Source organism: Rhopalosiphum padi, chromosome 1, assembly GCF_020882245.1.
Source record: "Rhopalosiphum padi isolate XX-2018 chromosome 1, ASM2088224v1, whole genome shotgun sequence".
In the NCBI taxonomy this organism is placed as follows: domain Eukaryota; kingdom Metazoa; phylum Arthropoda; class Insecta; order Hemiptera; family Aphididae; genus Rhopalosiphum; species Rhopalosiphum padi.
The window spans coordinates 24,109,021-24,130,579 of NC_083597.1; the positions used below are offsets into that span (position 1 = coordinate 24,109,021).

The window sequence follows — 21,559 nt, forward strand, 5'->3', positions numbered from 1 at the left end:
GTAATTAAGTGGTGATGAGTATCCCACTCATTATTTTACTAAAATGTATTAATATTTATAATTTAATAATAATCCAATAATCATATTATAATTTAATTACAAATAATAAAAAAGGTGCATAATAGACATGGAGATGAGTAGGTCACTATAATGGATGTGTTAATTTTGAATGCAACGACAGGTATCATAGTATACGAAAAACAGTTCTGAACGGAGATGATTTGTAAGTCTAGGATAATTATTAATTAGTAAAAAAATAAATTTCATACGTTCATAAAAAAATTTTTATATCGATGCTGAAGTTTTTTTTTAACTGGTATTTGAAAAAAAAGTTATTGAGAACCTTGTGTTGGGTTTTTAAACCTTCAATATAAATCACAAAAATTTTATAAATTTTCAAATTCAAAATTCCTTGCAAATTTTCCTAACCTAACCTAACCTATGTCTTATATATAATATTTAAAAAGAACTCACGAATAAGATAATATAAATTATATTATAATTTATAATAGTTATTTTACAGATAATAATTACGTGGTCCGTGCACCTTATAAAAAAATAACAATAAATTTCTTGGCGGTTTGCTCATATCATATGAATGCATTCAAATAATAAAAAAAATATACAACAACTTTAACTATGTAGACACCAATAATACTGTATAATTTATTTCAATAAAGAAACCTAGGAATAAAAATATGATTTTTGCTATTTTACAAGCTTCTAAGTTCAAAAATGGGTAATGTGTATTATATGTATGTTGCCGGCCGGCGATATAGTCAAGATGTTGGTGAGTGCTGACGCGTAAAAGCCAAGGGGATAACTAAATATTAATACTATTATTATTATATATAATTTATGCAAGACATGCAAGAGAATACGCCGTCGAACATACACCACATAGTTGATGCAGTAAAAAATGTAATTTAAATAAAAATATAATAGTATATAATTATTATAGCCATGGATACTAATGATACTATGCATGTTTGTGACGTTTTGTTCAGAGAATTAAAATATAATTATTTTAATCTAGCAAGTAGAAATACACAAATATTGGTAAGTAGACCACAATGTACTGTGAAAATGTTAAGTGATAAAATATATTTCTATACAACTTTAACTTGATGTAATATCATCATTCAAGTTCTAATATCTAAAGGTAAATGATTCACATAATTGAATATGGTATGACAATTTATAAACAAATAAAATAAATAAAACCAAAAAAGTTGGGAATAGATTTTTTTATTTCTTCCTTTTTTTTTTGTATTTATATATATTTTTTTTTTTATTTCTATTATGAAACAATTTTAAAAATCGGACTTACATTTCATTTGAAAAAAAAAAAAGTAAAACATTTCATAAATTACATATTTTATAGGATTAGTATGTTCTTTCTGAGTTAACTGTACGATTTTTTTTCTTACAAAATTGAAAATATTTATCATCAAAGATCTATCATTTAAGGGTGGGTGAGGGTAGGGGGGGAAATGTATAAAGTAAACAAAGACTTAAAAGTAATAGTTATAAATGAAAATTATAAAAAAATCTAATATTTAAATTGAATAAATTGAATAAATAAAAAATGTAATATTAAATTGTTAACATTCTAATAATAACAAGCATACATTTATATCGGCAATATTTTCGAACACAAGTACTCTATTATTTTCGATTACAATAAAAAAATTTAATTATTTTGTTCTCGTCCATTCACTGGATGATTATTATAATAATGTATATCAAACCGACAGATTAAAATGTTTTCTTATAAATCGATACTATTAACATTTCAATTACATACATGTTTATATTTTGTACTATTATAAAAAGAAAATGATCAACCCAAATATATAATTGAACATCTACACATTATAAATAGCACAATTTTTTTTTTTTATTATTATTTAGTTGTTAATTATTATAAATATCCATATATTTTAATAATAATGATAAAAAATTGACACAGAAAAAACATGCTTAATACAAATAAAAAGCGTACAAGAACTCTCAAATCACTGTTTGGGATAGATTTCTGACATAAATATTATTATACGATACTTTATTATTATTGGTTTTTTTTTTTTAAATATATAAATATGTAATATAAATTGATACCTAAAGAACACGACTATTATAAATTAGCGTCTTACATAACATAAACAAGTTCATGAAACTTTTATGACACTTAGTCTCTACACGCATATTCATAAAATATTACATTAAAAGATTAACATTATTCATTAGTCGCCAGAGGTTTGTCATCTATACATTCTGTGCTTTGTGGTTTTGAACTACTGTCTATTTTTTCTTCAGCTTTTGAATCAACAATTGCATTAGCATTATCAATTTTATTGGGTATAGGCAAAGGAGGTTCAACAATCAAACCTAGGAAATAAAAGAATCCATATTCATATACAAATAAATAAATTGTTAATTCTTTTAAAATTGAGGTTTTTTTTCATACCTGCATTAGATACATAATAGTTATTAGAGGTTTGGCTTTTGTTCATTAAATGTTGTATTGGCGCACAATTAGGTTGCATTCGCATATTTTGTGGTGGAGGTGGAATACGCTGTAAATATTGGAAAGTTGATACTGGTCTTTGGATAGGAGTTGGATAAGGAGGTGCGATTTTACCAGCCATCGATCCATTGTTGCTGTTGTTCATGTTCATCCTGGGTTGCTGCATCAAGGGCTAAAATAAGTAAAAGTAGGTATACTATTAGTTTTATAATTACCACACAAAAAAAGGATTACATTTTGAAGTATATCAAGCAACTCCATATTTGCTATATAATACTTAGTAATTAACATTAAAGTTGAATAAGACTCAAGACCTGACTGGAATTTAAAAAAACACTTACCAACTGATTATTTTGAGTAGCGGATACTTGATAGTTACTATATTTTCCTTGCATAGCCTGCTGATGAGTTTGTTGATTTGAATTCATCAACGTCTTATTAGCTAAAAATTATTTAATATAAGTTAGCAATTCTATTCAATTTATTTTTCACTAGAATAAACAAAAATACTTACTATCAAAATATTGCTGCTGCTGTTGTCTAAATAAGTTAGAAGAATACATGGGATTTCCTAAATCTTGTTGATTTGAAATTCCAGATTTTTGAAGGTCATTAGTACCATTTCCACCAGTCAAATTTCCTTTTATGTATGGTACTTGTCGGTACTAGTTAAATTTAAGTATAAAAAGTTAATTTTACATTTTTATTAAATGATATTTAGGTTCACAACAAAGGAAGATGCCAAATCCTGCATATGTTGTCTTCTTCCTACAAACATTAACAGGCTATCATGTCGTATACGCTGTACCTGCAGATTATGGTCTATCTGTGATTACGAGACACTTATTATATTACACGAGTTCTTCTAAGTGATTTATATCTATATAATTGTAATTAATAATACAATTATATATATATATATATTTACATTATAACTAAACAGGTCCCTTATTGAAATTTTATTCAATAAAAGTGACTCACATTTAATGCATTTCTAAGGGATATTATGGCACAAGTATTTTAATTTTAATTTTTTATAAAATTGTGTAAATACAAGTACAATATATTTTTTCTAATTATTTTCAGATTTATTATTATTAATGATCATAAAACATATAATGAACAAGAAGATGACGTTAATAATATATAACTTATTTATAAAATTGTTTGTTCATTGATAAAACCACTTTTACATTATCCATTTACTAAGATAATATATTGTCTAAAATATAAATATAGTTCTTAATTTATTATATAGTACACTGCAGTATAATTTATTATATGCACAAACTGCAGTCGCATTGTTACCAGTAGAGTGCATACGACAAAATAGCCAATATAACATAGTAAATCTATGTTCATCAGAATCAATTTTATGAATTAAAATAGCAATAACAGCTTTAAAAAATACCCAAAATAAAAGTTTTTAAATTAATGGGTCAATTTACTTTTATACTCTATACCAAAAAAATGTAGCAAGTAGCTAATGTTTAATTCCTAACTAATAATTTACCTGTGACGTATAACTTTGCATGTTTGGCGGTGGTGCGTTTTGAGAACCAAAAGCAGCTGGAATTCCAAAGGTATTGCCAGCAGATGCACCAGGAACCACTTGTGGTTGAAATGCAGAAGGAATATAACTGGGATTTGTTGGTCCTGCTAATTAATCAATAAACATTTATAAATGAATATTATATTTACAACTGTATATAACTTACTTGCTGAATTAGTAGAATATAGTGATGAGGAAGTTTGCAACGGTGTTGCTCTGGTATTATTCATGGTATTAAATGGTTGGTTGAATATAGGTTCAAACGGCACCAAAAACTAGAAAACAAAACAATATAAAAAAACAGAAAACAAAAAATTTTTTTAATTATTTTACAGGTGATGGTTGAGGTGTTGTAGCATTATAAGTATTTTTATTTCCAATTGTTCCAATTTGCTGTGAGGACTGTTTTACTTGTGAGGAAGAAGAATTTGTACTGCTTGGTATTAATACTGGGTTTATATTTGTATTTATTTGCTGAGCGTTGTTATAAGCCTAAACAATTAGATACATATAATATATTTAATGTATTATACCCAAAAATTGTTTTTAATTTTTACATACCGGCCCCATTCTGAAGGGGGATATAGAAGATTGTAATACTTCTGAACCACCTTGACCAGCTGGTGAACCAGCATGAATAAACATTGATGGATTATATTGATTCATATTTTGATTCAAACCATTAGATTGAAGACCATATGCAAATTGACTATACTGAGACCGTGCTGCACCGCTTATAACCTAGAAAAAAGTTTTAGAAATAAGCTTTTTGTTTTAAATGACTCTAATATTTAAAAAAGATGGTTTTATTTATTTTTGTAAAATTAAATAAATATTAATACTTTTAAATATTTAATCAACTTACAGTTTGAGAAGGTTCTAATAATGAATAAACTTGAGGGGCAGAAGGTGATGGTGGTGGCATTGTTGTTGTCGAGTAATGCTGTTGAGCTGAATTAAACAAAATAGTTGATGAAGGAGATTGTCCTGTACCAGCGGAGACAAACTGTTTAGTCATCATTTCTACTCCATTTTTACTATTGGTATTTAATATTAAATGTGTCTGCTGTTGTTTTGCAATATGTGGACCGTACATATCAGGTAATCCATCACTATTCTCCATCATTATCTAAAAAATAGAAATTTCATAAAAAATATAAAAACATTAATATACAAACATTGTTCTGTAATAAAAAACTAATTATATAAATTATTTACTTGTAAATTCATGTGTGTTGCTTGTGTTGGTATAGCATTAGGAAGTGGTGTAGTTGAAGTATGTGGTTGAGGTGTTGTAGAGCTGAATACATGTGTACTAGTTGATGACTGTTGCTGTTGTTGCTGCTGCTGCTGCTGTTGCTGTTGTTGTTGTTGTTGTTGTTGTTGTTGTTGTTGTTGCTGTTGCTGCTGTTGTTGCTGCTGCTGCTGCTGCTGTTGTTGTTGTTGTTGTTGTTGACTCAATGGGGGCGATAATGTACCCTGCGGTTGAGGTTTAACCTTAAGAAATATAAAATTGTTATAAATGACATATTACCTCATTGACAGCCAAGTATTTACCTTGCATACGTTTGTGGTAGCAGCATTTGGATCTTGTTTGAGTTGACCAGTAGCAGCCATTGACACTGGAATGTAAGAGCCAGCAACATTTTGTAACTGAGGTGCAGGGCTAAAATTAAAAACATCAAAATGAAGTTGTAATTTAATGATATATCTATACAGCAAAACTTCTCATTTTTTCTATGGGGTTATATCATGAAAACATGTTAAAAAGCAACTATAGACGAATTGTAAATCTAAGTGTTAATTACAACAAAAAGTGTCACGTACCAAAGTACATACCTGTACACTTGCTGATTATGAACTCTTTGTTCATCGATAACAGAGATTTCAGATTTATCATGTTGTACACTACTTGCTGTGCTATAAACTGTATTAAAAGCACTATCAGCAATGTTTTGTTGAACTTGTGGATTAGATTCTGGTTTATCATCCCAAACCTAAATAAAAAAAATAAAATTTAAAAAATGAATGTCTTAAATACCTATTATAAACAATAGAAATAAACTAAATATTGCCTCTTTAAAAAATGAACAAAACTTTTATCAATCAATGGTTAATATATAATATGCATGGCCAACATGAATATGAAAAAAAAATATGCACGAAAAGCAATTTAAATCATGAATTGTTTAATATTACAGTAAGAATTTAATTTTTCAGTGTTTAGCTTTACACAATTTAAAATTAATCAATCCTAAAATGAAATATATGTTTTTCATATTTTAATTTAAATGGATACTTATACTTTTTGTTTTTTGTTTTTAACCAGAAATATAATATACTTAAAATCAAAGTTAATAGGTACTTAACTTATTAATATTTAAATAAATATCCTCTAAACAAAATAATTATAAAAATTTAAGTTGCCAATTTATATCTAGATTAATTGCGGATTATCTAACAAACTATTAGCATAGGCAATTGCAAAAAATAATAAAATTATCACATTTTGGTAAAGATAGTTTGGATAGATCTATGTTTCCAAATTATAAGAGTTTAAACTTTGTCATTAAACCTGTTTATAAAAATAAATCTAATTATTGCAACCTAATAAATTATATAACTAATATTTAATCCCCTACCTTAACACAAACTATACTTAAGAGGACAATTGCATGTGTTGTCTGTCTTAGTAACATACATTATAGACAATTTTTGTTCAGCAGAACACATTTTGTGATTTTAGATTTAATATTAGAGTAAATTTACCTATTATCAAATTTTAAGGTAAGAATATTATCTAATAAAATGACATAGTTGTAATATTTTAACTCACTTTAAAATGATATCAATAAAAGCATACGTCATTTTCTAAATAATGTTCTTACCTTTAAATTTGATGATAGGTAAATTTACTCTATAATATTAAAGCTAACATCACAAAATATTTTATGTTGAACACAAATTTGTTATGATGTACGTTAGTAAGACAGAGAAAACACATGTGGGGAATATGGAGTCCTCTTAAGGAAGTTAGCTATGAATCTAAGAATGATTATTGTAATTTATTTATCATGTTTTTAATATTGTACTATATTCATATTTAATATGTAAAACTTTATCTTTGATTAAAAAAATAATAGTTATAAAAACAAGTATTCTTACTTTAGGTGACAACCCTCTAATATAGCACCAAAAAGTAAAACATAATGTTGATATTAAAAACTATAGGATAATTCATTATAATAACCTACACTAAAAAATTAATTTACAAGTTATCAAAAAGTTTAAACAATACAAAAAAAAAATAAACAAACTACACATAATAAACAAATATAATATATTAGTATATTTATATTTTGGTATAAACTATTAGAATTGTGGATTTAAAAAGAAATAATGAATGTTTGTTGATAAAAGAATCATGTAAAAAATCAAGTATCTTCTTATTATACAAGTACCTTTTTAGTGCCAGCTATCATGGTTTTTAAGTCACTTGCTGCTAATGATGATGGTCCAGTATGCATTGATCTAGTATGGGCTGCCATGGCCATAACATCTTTGTTTTCTGCAGATAAATGACCACCACTTTGAGTAAAATCAGACTCAAAATCGCCAAATCCAAGATTCAACTCAGAGCTTTCATCATTCTAGTATAAAATAAATATATCAATAAAATATTATTTTTATTATTTCTTCCAAATCACTATCAATTAATGATCATTTTAACATACTTGAAAGTTCATTGACATCTGTACGGCATCATTTAATTTAGATTCTTTACTATCAGAATTTGAAGATTTGAATGCTCTAAAGCAAGTTTCTTGAGTATCTTCATTAAAGTTACAATTATCTAAAAACAATTTATTTTATTAAAAATTTTATTTTGAAAATTTATCCTATTCTGAGATAAATGTAATCTTTTATTACCTTTTTCATTGCGCTGCTTAATATTAGAATTATATTTATTTTTAGATTCTCCGCATGGTTTTGATTTGTATGTAGTATTTTCAAATATAATTGTTTCCATTCGTTGCGATGAATCAAGAATACCATTCTCCATAACCTTTAATAAATAATAATGATAAGATCAACATTCAATTACTCGAAACAAAAAATACAATCGCTCTTTATGAATAAAATTGTATTTTATATATAGATATACTTATACATACATTAGGTGATGCTTTTTCTTTATTAGAAGGTAACCTTTGGGAAATCTGTCCAGGAATTTCTTTAATTTCTGTTAAACTGTAAGGAGATAAAAATAAGTGCTTTTCAGTAATAATTATGAATATATAATTACATTTCATATATAAAAATTATTTTTAATGCAAACATTTATCTATTGTATAAATTATTTGATTTGTTTATAAAATGTATAATGTCGGGAATTACAATATAAAATTAAATTAATATTAAATCATAGTAAATAAACAAGTATATGCTTTATCCATATCCAAAAATATATATAATGATATTAAAATTAACTGTGATCAGTTAATTGATCAAATGTGATCAATTTAACTGGGTGAACAGCAAAACTACTTTCATATGAAAATTAAAAATTATATTATACTTAACATAAAGAATAATGCATTGTTAACTTAGAAATTATGTTAAAAATATGGGTTCTTTCAGATATAAGTATATGAAATAAAAAATTAATATCTCATAATAATATAATTAATATGTTATAGTACCTATTAGGCCGGTTGTTAGACTGTGGAGCAATTGGTTTATTTACATTAGGTGATTGTGCTCGGAGAGCATGAGTTATTGGTTTGTCCCAAGCGTTGGTTTGTGGAGGTGGTGGAGGATTATTACTAACCATTACTACCGTATCTAAAAAAAAAAAATTCATTTTAATTCATATTAATATATTTGAAGTTATAATATGTATTTTATCAAACCTTTAATAATGGGAACGTTTGAGTCATCTTGACCAATTTGTGGCTGACTCTTTTGTCGTTCATATCTCTGATTAGTTTGACCAGGCTTAGCTGCATTGTTATTTTGATTAGCCCTAGATGTTGGTTTAGATGAATCTTTGCGATTACTCTGATTAGTTAATCGTTGAGGTTTTTGTTGTGAATCACTCAACTTTCTCTGGTCATCTTTTTTAATAGCTCTTCCATCTTGAGAAGTACTTCCTAAAATATTTATTATTATACATATTTTTTCATTTTGTTTATACTGAATATTATATAAGATTTACCACTATAACTACTCTTTGGTTCATTATTAATAGATGTTGTAGAAGTTAACTTTTGATTAGATTTTTCAGTATTACTGAGTTCTTTAGATTGGTCCTTCTTGTCATAACTAGATCTTTTGTCACCCCTAATAAAAAATGAGAATAATTAATATAATTAAAAATTAATTATAATAACAATTTTAATTTACCTTGAAGACGCTAAATATGTACGACTGCTTAGTCTCCGATTACTATTTTTTTGTTGAGCTTCATAATCACTAGGTTCACTAACTGAATCCCAATGATCATCTTGTTTTTGACTATTGAGAGGTCGATTACTTTGTCTAGAACCAAATCGATTTTCACCACTTCTACGGTTAGTATCTCCAGATGATGAAAATGTATCTATTTTAGATTGTGTTTTAGAAGATGAATTTTTACTTCTTATGGAACCAGAGTTAGTATTTAATTTATTGTTTTTCTCAACACTTTCATCGATACTATTTTTTTGACTGTTACGTCCATTTAATGTGCATGATTCTAAACGTACTCTTCCCCTCTGCTCAGATCTTTGACCATATCCACGTAATGATGATTTATCGGAATAACGATCATTTTGTCTTACACTTCCTCTGTTTCGATCATCATTTCTATTTCTATCATCTCCACGATTTCTGTCATCATTTCTATTTCGGTTTTCGCCTCGATTCCTGTCTTCTCCACGGTTCCTGTCTTCTCCACGGTTCCTGTCATCTCCACGGTTCCTGTCATCTCCACGATTCCTGTCATCTCCACGATTCCTGTCATCACCTCGATTACGGTCATCACGTCGAGGAGGACCTCTGGATCGTTGACCATCTTCATAAGACTCCGGCCAAGCATTTTTTCTATTTGACCCAGACCTGGAAACTGTTCGAGGAGAATTGATACTCTGATGATATGATGAACGTGATCCAACATAGCGGTCAGATCTCATCCCTTTTTGATGAGATAATGTAGAAGTACCAGAATTGTTTTCTAAAGATGATTTTGGTTCTAGAAATATTTTTACTTAATTAGTTGTTTCTATTTTTGCAGATTTCTACTTTCTCCAAGTAACAGGAGCACCTTTATCGTTTGCAAACCCCCTTCCAAAATTGATATCAATCAATATAAGATATAACCAAATCATAAATAATAATCTAAATGTTCTGGATTTGATAAGCCCATACCTATCCTATACTTAAATTAAGTTGGCAATTTCAAATTTAATAAGAATATTAATTCTATTATGCAGCTAAATAGAAATCAATTGCATCACCAGTTGGTTATTTGAAACTTTTATCAATTAATTCCAAGAATAACTTCTGCGCTCCTGTTTCTTGATAATAACTAAAAAAAAAAGTTCAAAAATAAAACCTATAATTCATTTATAATGTAAATACCTGATAATTTGTCGTCATCATTTTTTTGACCACTTTTACCACTTTTTGTTTCCTGTTCAAGTTTTTGTTCTTGCAACATTTTATTTTTATTAGTTGGTGCTAAATCCCAAACAGATTTATCTTTGGTAGATAAATCATCACCCTAAAATAATGTTCAATAATATATATTACAATACAATGATTAGAGCTGCGGATAAAATAATAATAATAATAAAAAAATCATATCAGCAATTAATTTTTGATTAAATTTCACTCATACTTATTAATAACATAAATAATTGTATAAATTACCAAAAGTATGATTAAAATAATATTCATATAAAAAGCAAATTGCAAGTATTAATGTTTTGAGTATCTTAAATTTTATGTTTTAATAATAAAAGAATATAATCAATGCCCTTACTTCATTCTTCTTCGTGTCTTTTCTTTCACTTTTCACTAATTGATTTAAATTCCGCTTAGGTTCTGTAGTCAATTCACATGCTTCAAGTTTTTCTTGAGTTATTGGGCCAGGTATATATTTTTTACCCTAAAATAAAATTAGTTGTGGGTTTTAATAATATAATTACAATTAACTTTTGAATATACATACATATTGACCAGATGAGTTCATTTCATCTTTATAGAAATCTTTACCAACAGAATTTTGTCTCCAATGATAAGTTTCATCATCAATTTGCCTATAAAATACCAATTGTCAATTAAAACACATACAATTACCAATATCAAACATTAAGACGTGTAATTAATAACTTACACATTATCTTTTTCAATTTCTTCTGGGTTTTCTAAGGAATCTCGAGAATGATATTTTGAAACTTTTTTATCAGTATCATAATTATCATCAACTGATTTCTTTGTATTACCACTTGAATCCTATTGTAAATATGGTTTAATATATTAAATAAATAAGTATAAAGAAAAATGAAAATACTAACATTTCTTTTGAAATCACGTTTGTGATCATAATTCTTTCTATTGTCATCAACTCTAACTGTATAATCATTGTGTGCATATTTATCATTTTTATCTTTTGAATCTGAACGAACCTTTTCTCTTCTGTACCTGTTTCCAAAGTTAAAAACAACCAGATTATTATTTTTTTACTTAAACAGTTGTTTTGAAACATATAGATTGTACAGCTGTTACTTTTTTTTAATTTTCATTAATGCTTTATAACTCACCATGAGTAATATCACATTCCTTTGTACTAGAAATTTACTCATTATACTGGATGAATCTCTTATCAAACACTCATTTTAAAATCCATTAATTTTTTTGAATGACAACAAACAAAAGTAATTCAAAAGTATTTTGATACATAAAAATGAAATTTGAATGAAATATTTAAGAGTTATGAGTACAATAGAGCGTTGATTACCCACACTAATTGGGACCAAATGGTGAGCAGTTAATCAAATAAGCATTAAAATAAAGTTAAAAACTAATTTACTGTGTGTTTAACGTACCTATAATATAATACATTTGAGTGAACCGTAGTAGATAATAAAATAATTTTGCATATATACATGATATAAAGAACAAAACAAATGATAAAAACTAAATTATATAATTATATTATATTATATATAATAATATATAAAGAATAATAAATGATCACAGGAATCAAGACTGAAAATTTAGAAATTGGCTTTACGTTTTGCCACAAGGAATATACAGACTTAAAATAAACCTGGAACAATAGGAGTTTTAGTAATGTTATGGAGAATTTTTTGATGCTAGTTGTAGACGTTCAAAAAATACCTATCTATCAATCATAAAACAGATATTCATATTACAGCAGTTTCTCCTAAAGATGTGGGAATAATGACTAAAAAGTACATATACTATTGATTTTAAAAAGGCATATTACTATATTCATAGAAAGTTGTAACTAAATATACTTAAAGAAATTGGCATACTACAAAAATTAGTCAATATAATAAAAACAAGTATTTTGCACACATAAATGAAAATGTCAGAAAAAAACCACTACAATAGGCTGAGTTGGGAAGATTGAGTGAAGCTATACATGAGAAATTCAACATATTTAATGCAGTGACTACCTAGTTTAAGTAACACGGCCAAATTTAATTAACAATCAAATTATTCTATCCATATCCAAAATATAACATACCTATCAAATTCTGATCGCTTATCCCGTTTCAAACTTGATGATTTATTTGTATGATCATCTTCAACCCACGAATCACTTCTATACTCGGAATATCCACTACTACTCATATCACTATCAGTACGACAAAGTGTATTTGTACCTTCTAAAAATTAATACACAAACTATTAAATAGGAAACTTCAAAACTAAAACAATATAACTTTACTTGTAGAAGAAACATTTTGAGCTTTAATACTGGCGTCATTGTTTTGTTCAAATTGTTTTTGCAGTCTTGAAGGTAAATATTTATTATTAATTTCTTTATTGTCATTGCTTTCATCATATTTATCTTTTGATAAATCTGATCGGAATTTTGGGGCATCATCTATGAACTCTTTATCCTGGAAAAAAAACATTAAACCATCATTAAATAAGTAATAATAAATAAAAACAATACTATCTAATAAATTACATGCAAGTTATTCTCGATAATAAAATATTAATACTATAATCATTATATATGATATAACAACTTATATAACAGGGTAACCCAATGTTTTTTTAAATTGTGTTGATTTGTCACTTTGACATACTAATTTTTAATAATACATAATATTGTAGAAAATAGTACAAACTTATAAATGAATAACAACGTAGGATATTTTCTTAATTTTAAAATATACAATTAACACATACATTAATAGTTATAATTTAGATAAATTAATAAGGGACTGAAATAAAATTTTCATCCAATTATAGATTTTTAATTAAATCAATTCATTTTGTTCTTACAGAAATATATGATTTAATTTTAATTTTTTATACATTAAATTCCAAATTAATTACATAAAAAAAATTTAAAGATACAATTTTATTTTAAACCAAATAATAGTTCAAATAAACATTATATTGTATAAAAAAATATTAAAATTAAAATATTAAGTTTTAAATTAACAAAAATTATAATCATATTATACGTTAGTACTTTGTTCAAGTTAAGAAACACAGTCAGTGGCCAAATTAATGTGTAGAAGGGGTATGCTTAACTATACTATAAATTATGGATTCGATGAAGAGAACAGGTGACAAAAGCTAGACAACTGTTTTTCCTATGTTGAATCAACTATAGGAATATTTATGGATACGGATAATTCCATATTGTATACTACAATTCTATACATTCATTTAAATACATATATTTTTTATACCAAATAATGTTTGAAAGTTTATACGTTTACATGTTTAGAATTAGGATTATATAAAATAAAAAAATAAATATAATAGCTCAATAGATAAATTAAAAACTAGCAAAATATATTGAGTATTTTTATTTTACAAGGACATATAAACGTATATTTCTATACTTTTGTTATAAATTAAAAAATGTCCATAGTTGAAATATAATTGATGATATTGGTCATTATTAATTTATTTTTGTTTTAATGATCCTCAATAATTATGATCCTACGGTAAATAAAATAAGGATAGACAAGTTAAAACGCTTTTACAAGGTCGTCAACCTATATTTTAAACGCTCTGATGATTCTATTAATTGGGATAAAAATGTTACAATAATTTATAAATTAAAATGTTTACTTTATTATCTTTATTTTCTCCATCCATTTTTTTTATTTTAGTTGCTTCTAGTTGTTGTTGCATTTCATAACGTTTCATCTCTTCTAATTTTCTATCTTTTGCACGTTGTAAAGCAGTATTTAGTTCTTCATTTACACGCGCTCTTCCTAAAACTTCATCATCAAAATCATCTTCTATTTGACGTTCTTCCTAAAAATTGTATATTAAGTTTTTTGATTAATTACACATTTTTATACTATTTTAAGGAAAAACAAAATCTAACTTGATGAGATGACGGTGGTCTATAATATTGCATATAATCTGATTTATAAGGAATTCCATTGATATTCATTTGCATGAACATGCCCTCCTTAAAACACAAAACAAAATTAAAACAGATAAAGGTAAAAATTGTCAATTTTTTACCTTTAAATTTTGAACCAAGCTCGGATCACAATTAGCAACTTTATTATTAAAGTACCCTTTAACATTATCGGATCTATTTCTGATATCTCCATTTAATGATTGTTTATTTAATTTTTCATTAGATTGGTCCTCATCATCACTAAAGTCCAATTTTTTACTAATAAACAAAAAAAAAGTTGATATTTAATAAAGTAATATATAAGTATAAACCTGCAATTTAAGGAATAAATAAAATAAAATAATTACTTGTAATCAATTTCTCCTTGTATAGACCACCCAGTTTCTTTGGAGAGTTCGTTCATTCTTTTTAAATCCTCTTCACGAATAATTGGTGGGGGTATAAGTTCCTTGATATCTGCTGTAGGTTTACTTAAACCACCGTCAGAGGTCGATGAAGATGAAATATGATGAAACATTTTTTCTGATGGATAATTATGTTGTTTGGTATGATATATAACATTATCAGATTGATTTGGAACCATCTAGAATTTTGTTAACACATATTTATAAATAAATATTACATTATATTAAATTAATTTAAATACTTACAAAGTTAGGCAACATATTCCTCATAACTGGATTTTTAGTCATGTTATATTGCATTTGATAAGGATTTAGGCCGGCCGGGGCCCCTGCCACCCCATTTTGGACCGAATTGCTCCGTACGCCATTCACATTTTCTGTCCCTAAAACAAATGTTAATTTCTTATTTTGTAATCATTGGTTACACATATTAAAAAGTTTTTTTGGTTTGACAATTTAATCTGTAAACCAGTGATTACTTAATTTTGTGAAAAATTTACTGTATAACACCAAATAAATAAAGCACATATATTTAAAAAATATAATTAATTTATAAATTGTTTGATTACAAGGCATTTGTTTCAATTTAAAAGAAATATTGATACTAATGATATGCCTCTTAATATTGTATGTTATTTCCATTTAAATATTTCTTGAAAATACTATACACTACTGACAAATTATGTAATTATGCTAACTAAGCTTGTTATTATGCATTTTATAAAACCAATTATCAGTGATTACATAATATATAAACAATAACATAACATAACTTTTAATAATATGTTTGATCATTTTTATGACAGAAGTAAAAATTACAGTTTTATTTAATTTTAATTAAGCTCAATTAAATGTTTTAGGATACAAGCAGAATCTAGTAATTATTGATTACATTATATGCAAAATTGAAAATAATATTAGTCACTACATATTTCAAAACATCTATGATTATATTAATTGTAAAAATCTTAAGAGCAACTTGCTCATTCTATTTCCAAAGATAAATCAAAGGTACTAGCAAGAAAAATAAGTCTAAAGTCATATAAAACTCATGACCATATTTTAATAAGAAATTATATAATGAAAATACGTATTATTATTAAATATTATTATTTATTAAATATTAAAAATATTTATTTAAATACCGGAAGATGTTTGAGAATGATGAGGTTGACCTGAAACTCCAGTAACACTGCCGGCGCCTTGAGGCATTTGGGGTCGACTGCCACCTTGCATCCAACTTGTTTCGGCTAAAATAATAATATTAATTTATAATGTGTAAAAAATATAATTATATATTCTTTTTTACTTTGAGGACGAAGAGAAGGTCTCTGTTCTGTGTTGGCCTGTATAGGTACATTTGTATTGATTACATTTTTGTGTTCTCCACTTGAAGTAAGACTTGGAAATTCTTGTTGGAATTGCATTGTACGATGTGCTAAATATGGAGGAGCAACAGGAACATCCACAATTTTTTTTGCCCATGTTTTGCCGTCGGCATGAGAAGGCTAATAATATAGTAATACAAATATTTAACTAGTTTAGCTCTATGAATTTATTAATAAAAGGACATACTCTTGTAGTTGTGGTGGTGGTAGTCACTTGTACGGAAGTAGGATGGGATGAAGCATGTTGTTGTCCCTGTACAGGCCCACTTTGGGACAGTTGAGATGTCGTTGTGACAATAGATGTTGGCGGAACTTCTTTGCCCGCAGCCTAAAATATTATTTGTAATAAATATATAGATGTAGTTGCTAAAATATTTTTATGATGGAGAATTCTGAATTTGAGAACTCACCACAAGTGATTTCTCTATGACTGGTTTGTTCCATCCTCCACCACCAATAGGGACTAGATTAATTGTAGACTCATGGCTAGATTCGGACTTCTCACTTGGTAAATTAACAGGGTTACGAACACTGCGGATAACTTTTCCAATAGATTGCAATCCATTTTTACGTGGAGCTATGCTTTTATGTTGATTACTTTCCGTAGACTCACCCTAAAATTAAAATACATGTTATGTCATAATTTCATACACCTAATAAAATTATAATTATTTTAACTACTTAAGTTAGTTGTTGAATAAAAAAAATTATGATTTTCTCTTACTTTATATAAACAATTTATTTTCAATGATTGAAATGAATTCTTTCCTTTGCTTTTCTCCCCCTTCAAACTGACCCCTGGCAATGTAGACATACTGTCTGCAAGGCACCATTTAGATTATACACTTGCCCGTAGAACGTACCTTTGATCTAAAAAACAAAAATAATTATTGATATATTATTAAATAAATTCTACTATAACAGAATCTTTTTAGAATATATAGTATAAATACATATATATTAGTTTAGGGGTCACCCTATTACATGTACACCAGTGTTCTTAATTAAAACTGTCTTAGTCAGTATACTCATGAAACACAAGTTAAACTAAATATTTAAATATACATAGTTTTTTTGTGGGCCATTAAAATGTAGTAATTATTAGTAGATGTATCGTAGGAGTATATGCAAATATAGTAAAATAATATTTATATATTATATTAATTATAATTTTATTGTAAATTTATAATAATTACAAAATAATTCAAGCACAAGTATACAAAATATGCAGATATTTAAGAAAATATTGAATCCGTATATAGATTAATGTTTTAATAAATATTGTGCATAACTTTCATTTCAACCCCTCATACAAATTAAAAATACACAATACCTATAAACTATAATAGACCCATTGTCTTATTAGGTACAATTAAATTTAAAATAAATACTTGCCCCTATTTTGTTTTTTATACCTTCAGATGATATATTCAATCTTTTTCGTGAGCTATTTAGGAACTTTTTTAGAGCATTATTAAAATTAAGTTACTCTTATTAAACAAAACACAATACACAATATATATATAGGTATATCTAAGTATTTTTTTTTAATTTATATTACCCACTAATATATACAATGAAAGTTTAAAAATGTTATTTTCTTATTAATCATTAAAATTACGATGATTTTAAAATATCGATTTTTAAAAATAAAGTGTATCTTAAAAAAAATGATAGCTTATAACCTGACTAACCACCTTTGTGTTCTTTTTATATCAAAGAATCAACACTCGATAAAATTCATATAAGCACAAAAACAACAGTAAATGAAAGAAGTTTCCAAGTCAGTGATGCATTGGTGCCAGCAAAGAAAATTTTTTTAAATAAACCTAATTAAATACACAAATTTTATAATTTGACACATAGAATTATAAATAATATTCTCCTTGTTTGTTGTATATTATTGATAAACGTTATCTACACATGAATGACACTTCTTTAAATTTAAATAATATTGCAAAGGTAACTTCGATATTAAATTAAACCAGCCAATTCAACAATTTACATGTGTATTTATGAATTTAAGAAGTTTTTATCTTCAAATTATGTAGAATACATTAAAGAAATTCTAAATTATACCAAATACATTTTTATGAAGTATTTTCAATTAAGTGAAATATTTCCAATTGGAAAAATACATTACACAATTTAAAAATACAATTAGCAATTACTTTATCCTATCTAAGATGCCATTGGTATTAAAAATTTTAAGATAATAAGCAATCACATTTAAGAACCAAGCTAGATACAATTTTGTCTATATATGTTAATTTATTGTTAAATATAATTATTTTATGTTTCTGAACACTACTGAATTTACTGTATTGGCAAACTAAATGTTGTAATATCATAGGTATGATATGAACCTACATATTTAGATTTTAAATTATTTAACCAAAATTAATAACAAATTAAAAAACATGGACATAATGAGTAAATTATAAAAAACTTTATAGATTTAAGTAAATAAAAAATAAACTTTGATAAAATATTGTGAAATGGGATAAACAGTATTATCAAAAGGACTATAGGATAATGTTTAATTGATAGGTAGTCCTATGAAGATTTCATCAACTAGATTTGTTATTTAATTTTGTTGTGTATATCAATTGTAATAAATGCCACAAAAATAAGAACAGATGATAAGCAACAAAGTCAACATCGAACAAATTACACAGTACACAGCACAAGTTTTCTAACCACCAAAACAATAAAAAAGATATACCTATTTGGTGACTCAGCTACCTCAGTCTATACGTCAAACCAACAAGGGTAGACTTGTAGTCCTGCCTGACAAATATTTACTCGTCAAGAGTCACAGCGTACACGGAGAGTTGTCTTCAGACAATCCAAAATTTGTAGTTATACCCCGAGATCATAAAAATCGACACACACATTAAAATCGCAATAAATTCAGCCAGGGGTGATTTGTGTGGCAGGTGGGCGCTTTTTTGAGAACAGGCCACTCGACGGTCAACGTCGTGACCTATGGGCTATGAGACTCGCTGCTTTTGGGTGACACAACAACGATGTATCGGGTTGATGACAAGAGCTTGGTCATAACTTTGATATACCTAACGTTTCGCAGCGGCGGCAGCAACATCGACATCATCCGCCATTGCTGCTGCTGTCGCCGCCGCTACCGTTACCGTAGCCGAAGGCAAAAGCAAACGCGCGCGCCGACAACGACAATGATGGAGTACTCACATAGGTCCGTCCAAATGGGTGCACGCGTGACAATTGAATTATATCACCCGAAAAGAGTGATCAGTGCGCGTCTAACTGTTACGAACTCGGAAAAACTAACGCGACGCGAAAAATTGAAGCGGAAGGATCGTCGATTTTTTATCAGACATAACGTAGAAAACTCAAAATGGCGTCGTCTTTGGTATTGAAACCTTCATTAGTTCATTCAACACATTTTTGCGTTGTGCCGCTCGCCCGCCACGCCTACAATCTCGATCAGTCAGCCACGCGCCAGTGCTGGCGCGGCCGGGGATTTCGGTTGGGAATTCTCGTGTTGCCGATGCTGCCGCCCGGTATTATTATTATTTATTATTGTTGTTATTATTTTCGTCTTATACTTTTTTTTCATAATTTCTGCCCGACTATTCCATTCGTACGCATTTAAGCGCTTCGTCTCCGTTTATATTTTTCACGATAATAATATTGACGGCTGCCTATACTACAAAAAGTTAGTTTTCAGACGTAATACATGCTGTCTTATCGTCTTATCGTCGTTCTGTATCTTGTACAACGGCGGTATGTGCACCGTGCACTTATCTCTTCCTCTCTCCATCCCCACCAATCACATCTAACCCAAGCCACCTTGCCGTCGTCGTCTTTGTCTGGAATACTTTGTTTGTCCATTGTCTACCGTCTACACTTCTACGTCTACAATCTACAGTAACATTTTTAAATGTTATACCTATCTATATCTAATGTATTATTATGGCCTCGGACCACTACGGCACTACACACTACACGCGTTTTTCCATAATTTTTCACGCGCAGTGGTTCCTTTCCAGTGTAATTCGGGTAAAAGCTGTCGTAACCTACTGCAATACAAGAGGGTTGGGGGAATTAATAACGCCAAGAATATGATGTGGCGACGGAAAATCGAACGCGGGTGGTTGAGAGTTAGAGGCCAAGGCGTGCTATGGTGGTCGACGAGGGGTGGTGAAAATGACGTTGACCTGCGGCCGACGTCGACGGCCTCCACAGCGCCCGCGCTACCCCCGGCACCCGTCAGCCACCGCACCATACTCCAAGTCACCAACCATAAACTGGTGTTATTCGCTCCCCAAACGCCGCCACCGGGTTAACGACCTCCGAGCAGTGTACAAACGCACCGTCCTATGTACAATATACTCATCATGCGTCTACGCACACGCACACGTAATACATTTTATATACAGGGTGATTATTTTAAAATTAAGTCAATTTTTTTTTTTTTGAGGTCATCGGGAACAATAGTTCGGAAAACGATACTAAAGATGTAAGCTATCGTACAAAGACTTGCCAACTTTATGAAAAAATATTTTATTTTTTTTTTCATATTGTATTGTAAATTTGTAATAACTTCAAATTATTTAAAAAAAAATTCCAAAAAATGGTATTAATAAAATAAGTGTAAAATTAAACACTACCAGTGCACTATCCGCATGTAATGTGTAAGTACGACTCTTACGAGCCCTCTGCCATGAGCCATAGACCATAGTAATTACGTGAGCTGTACAATAATATAATCATTACAATAAAAATTATCAAACATATTTTATACCTTTTGGCTTTTACCTATATGTTATGGTTATAATATGCATAAACCTAATATGATTGTGTACGAAATACGATTCAAAACCCACCACCACGTGTTTCACAACCAACAATTGTGTTGCCGATCAAGCTATGAATGCAAACGAACTTTATATTATGGACATTATGGCGAAGGCCGAAGGGAGGCTTGGGTAGAGTGACTCAAATAGGGAGTATGGCCGTATGGGTACTATTTTAAATTAACTATTAAGTCACACTAATGTTTGGTTAATT

At 28.0% G+C, this 21,559-nt stretch overlaps 1 protein-coding gene across 6 annotated transcripts; it reads right to left on the bottom strand.

The window, feature by feature from the left end:
- Positions 1–1,231: 1,231 nt before the first annotated feature.
- LOC132917597 (probable serine/threonine-protein kinase DDB_G0282963) lies at positions 1,232–19,919 on the bottom strand. 6 transcript variants are annotated; one of them, XM_060978407.1, is made up of 38 exons: positions 19,718–19,919; positions 17,235–17,380; positions 16,921–17,124; positions 16,698–16,838; positions 16,432–16,630; positions 16,268–16,372; positions 15,369–15,505; positions 15,066–15,301; positions 14,820–14,976; positions 14,677–14,763; positions 14,415–14,603; positions 13,045–13,219; positions 12,841–12,982; positions 11,642–11,768; positions 11,461–11,579; positions 11,296–11,383; positions 11,107–11,232; positions 10,704–10,845; positions 9,489–10,314; positions 9,301–9,425; positions 8,996–9,235; positions 8,786–8,927; positions 8,258–8,333; positions 8,013–8,148; positions 7,817–7,935; positions 7,544–7,732; positions 5,910–6,079; positions 5,640–5,748; positions 5,301–5,561; positions 4,948–5,211; positions 4,644–4,823; positions 4,416–4,574; positions 4,249–4,357; positions 4,044–4,189; positions 3,045–3,195; positions 2,872–2,972; positions 2,471–2,702; positions 1,232–2,391 (listed from the first exon to the last, which is right to left on the bottom strand). In XM_060978407.1, the coding sequence occupies exons 2-38, from the start codon at positions 17,322–17,324 to the stop codon at positions 2,240–2,242; spliced, it is 6,351 nt and encodes a 2,116-aa protein (XP_060834390.1). In that variant the 5' UTR covers positions 17,325–17,380; positions 19,718–19,919; the 3' UTR covers positions 1,232–2,239. The 6 variants fall into 6 exon arrangements, with proteins under 6 accessions (XP_060834390.1, XP_060834388.1, XP_060834392.1 ...); XM_060978405.1 differs by having other exon boundaries at positions 4,044–4,186; positions 5,301–5,579; XM_060978409.1 differs by having other exon boundaries at positions 5,301–5,579; positions 9,489–10,188; positions 19,718–19,918.
- Between the last annotated feature and the right edge of the window lie 1,640 nt (positions 19,920–21,559).

Bases quoted from the DNA above. Each gene is read 5' to 3' on its own strand.
- LOC132917597 (XM_060978404.1), bottom strand. From the start codon at position 17,324: ATGTCTACATTGCCAGGGGTCAGTTTGAAGGGGGAGAAAAGCAAAGGA. The intron at 9,236-9,300 runs GTAAATCTTATA...TAAATATTTTAG, and splicing joins ACCAAAGAGTAGTTATAGTG to GAAGTACTTCTCAAGATGGA. The intron at 6,080-7,543 runs GTACTTGTATAA...TTTTTTATTTAG, and splicing joins TGATAGCTGGCACTAAAAAG to GTTTGGGATGATAAACCAGA.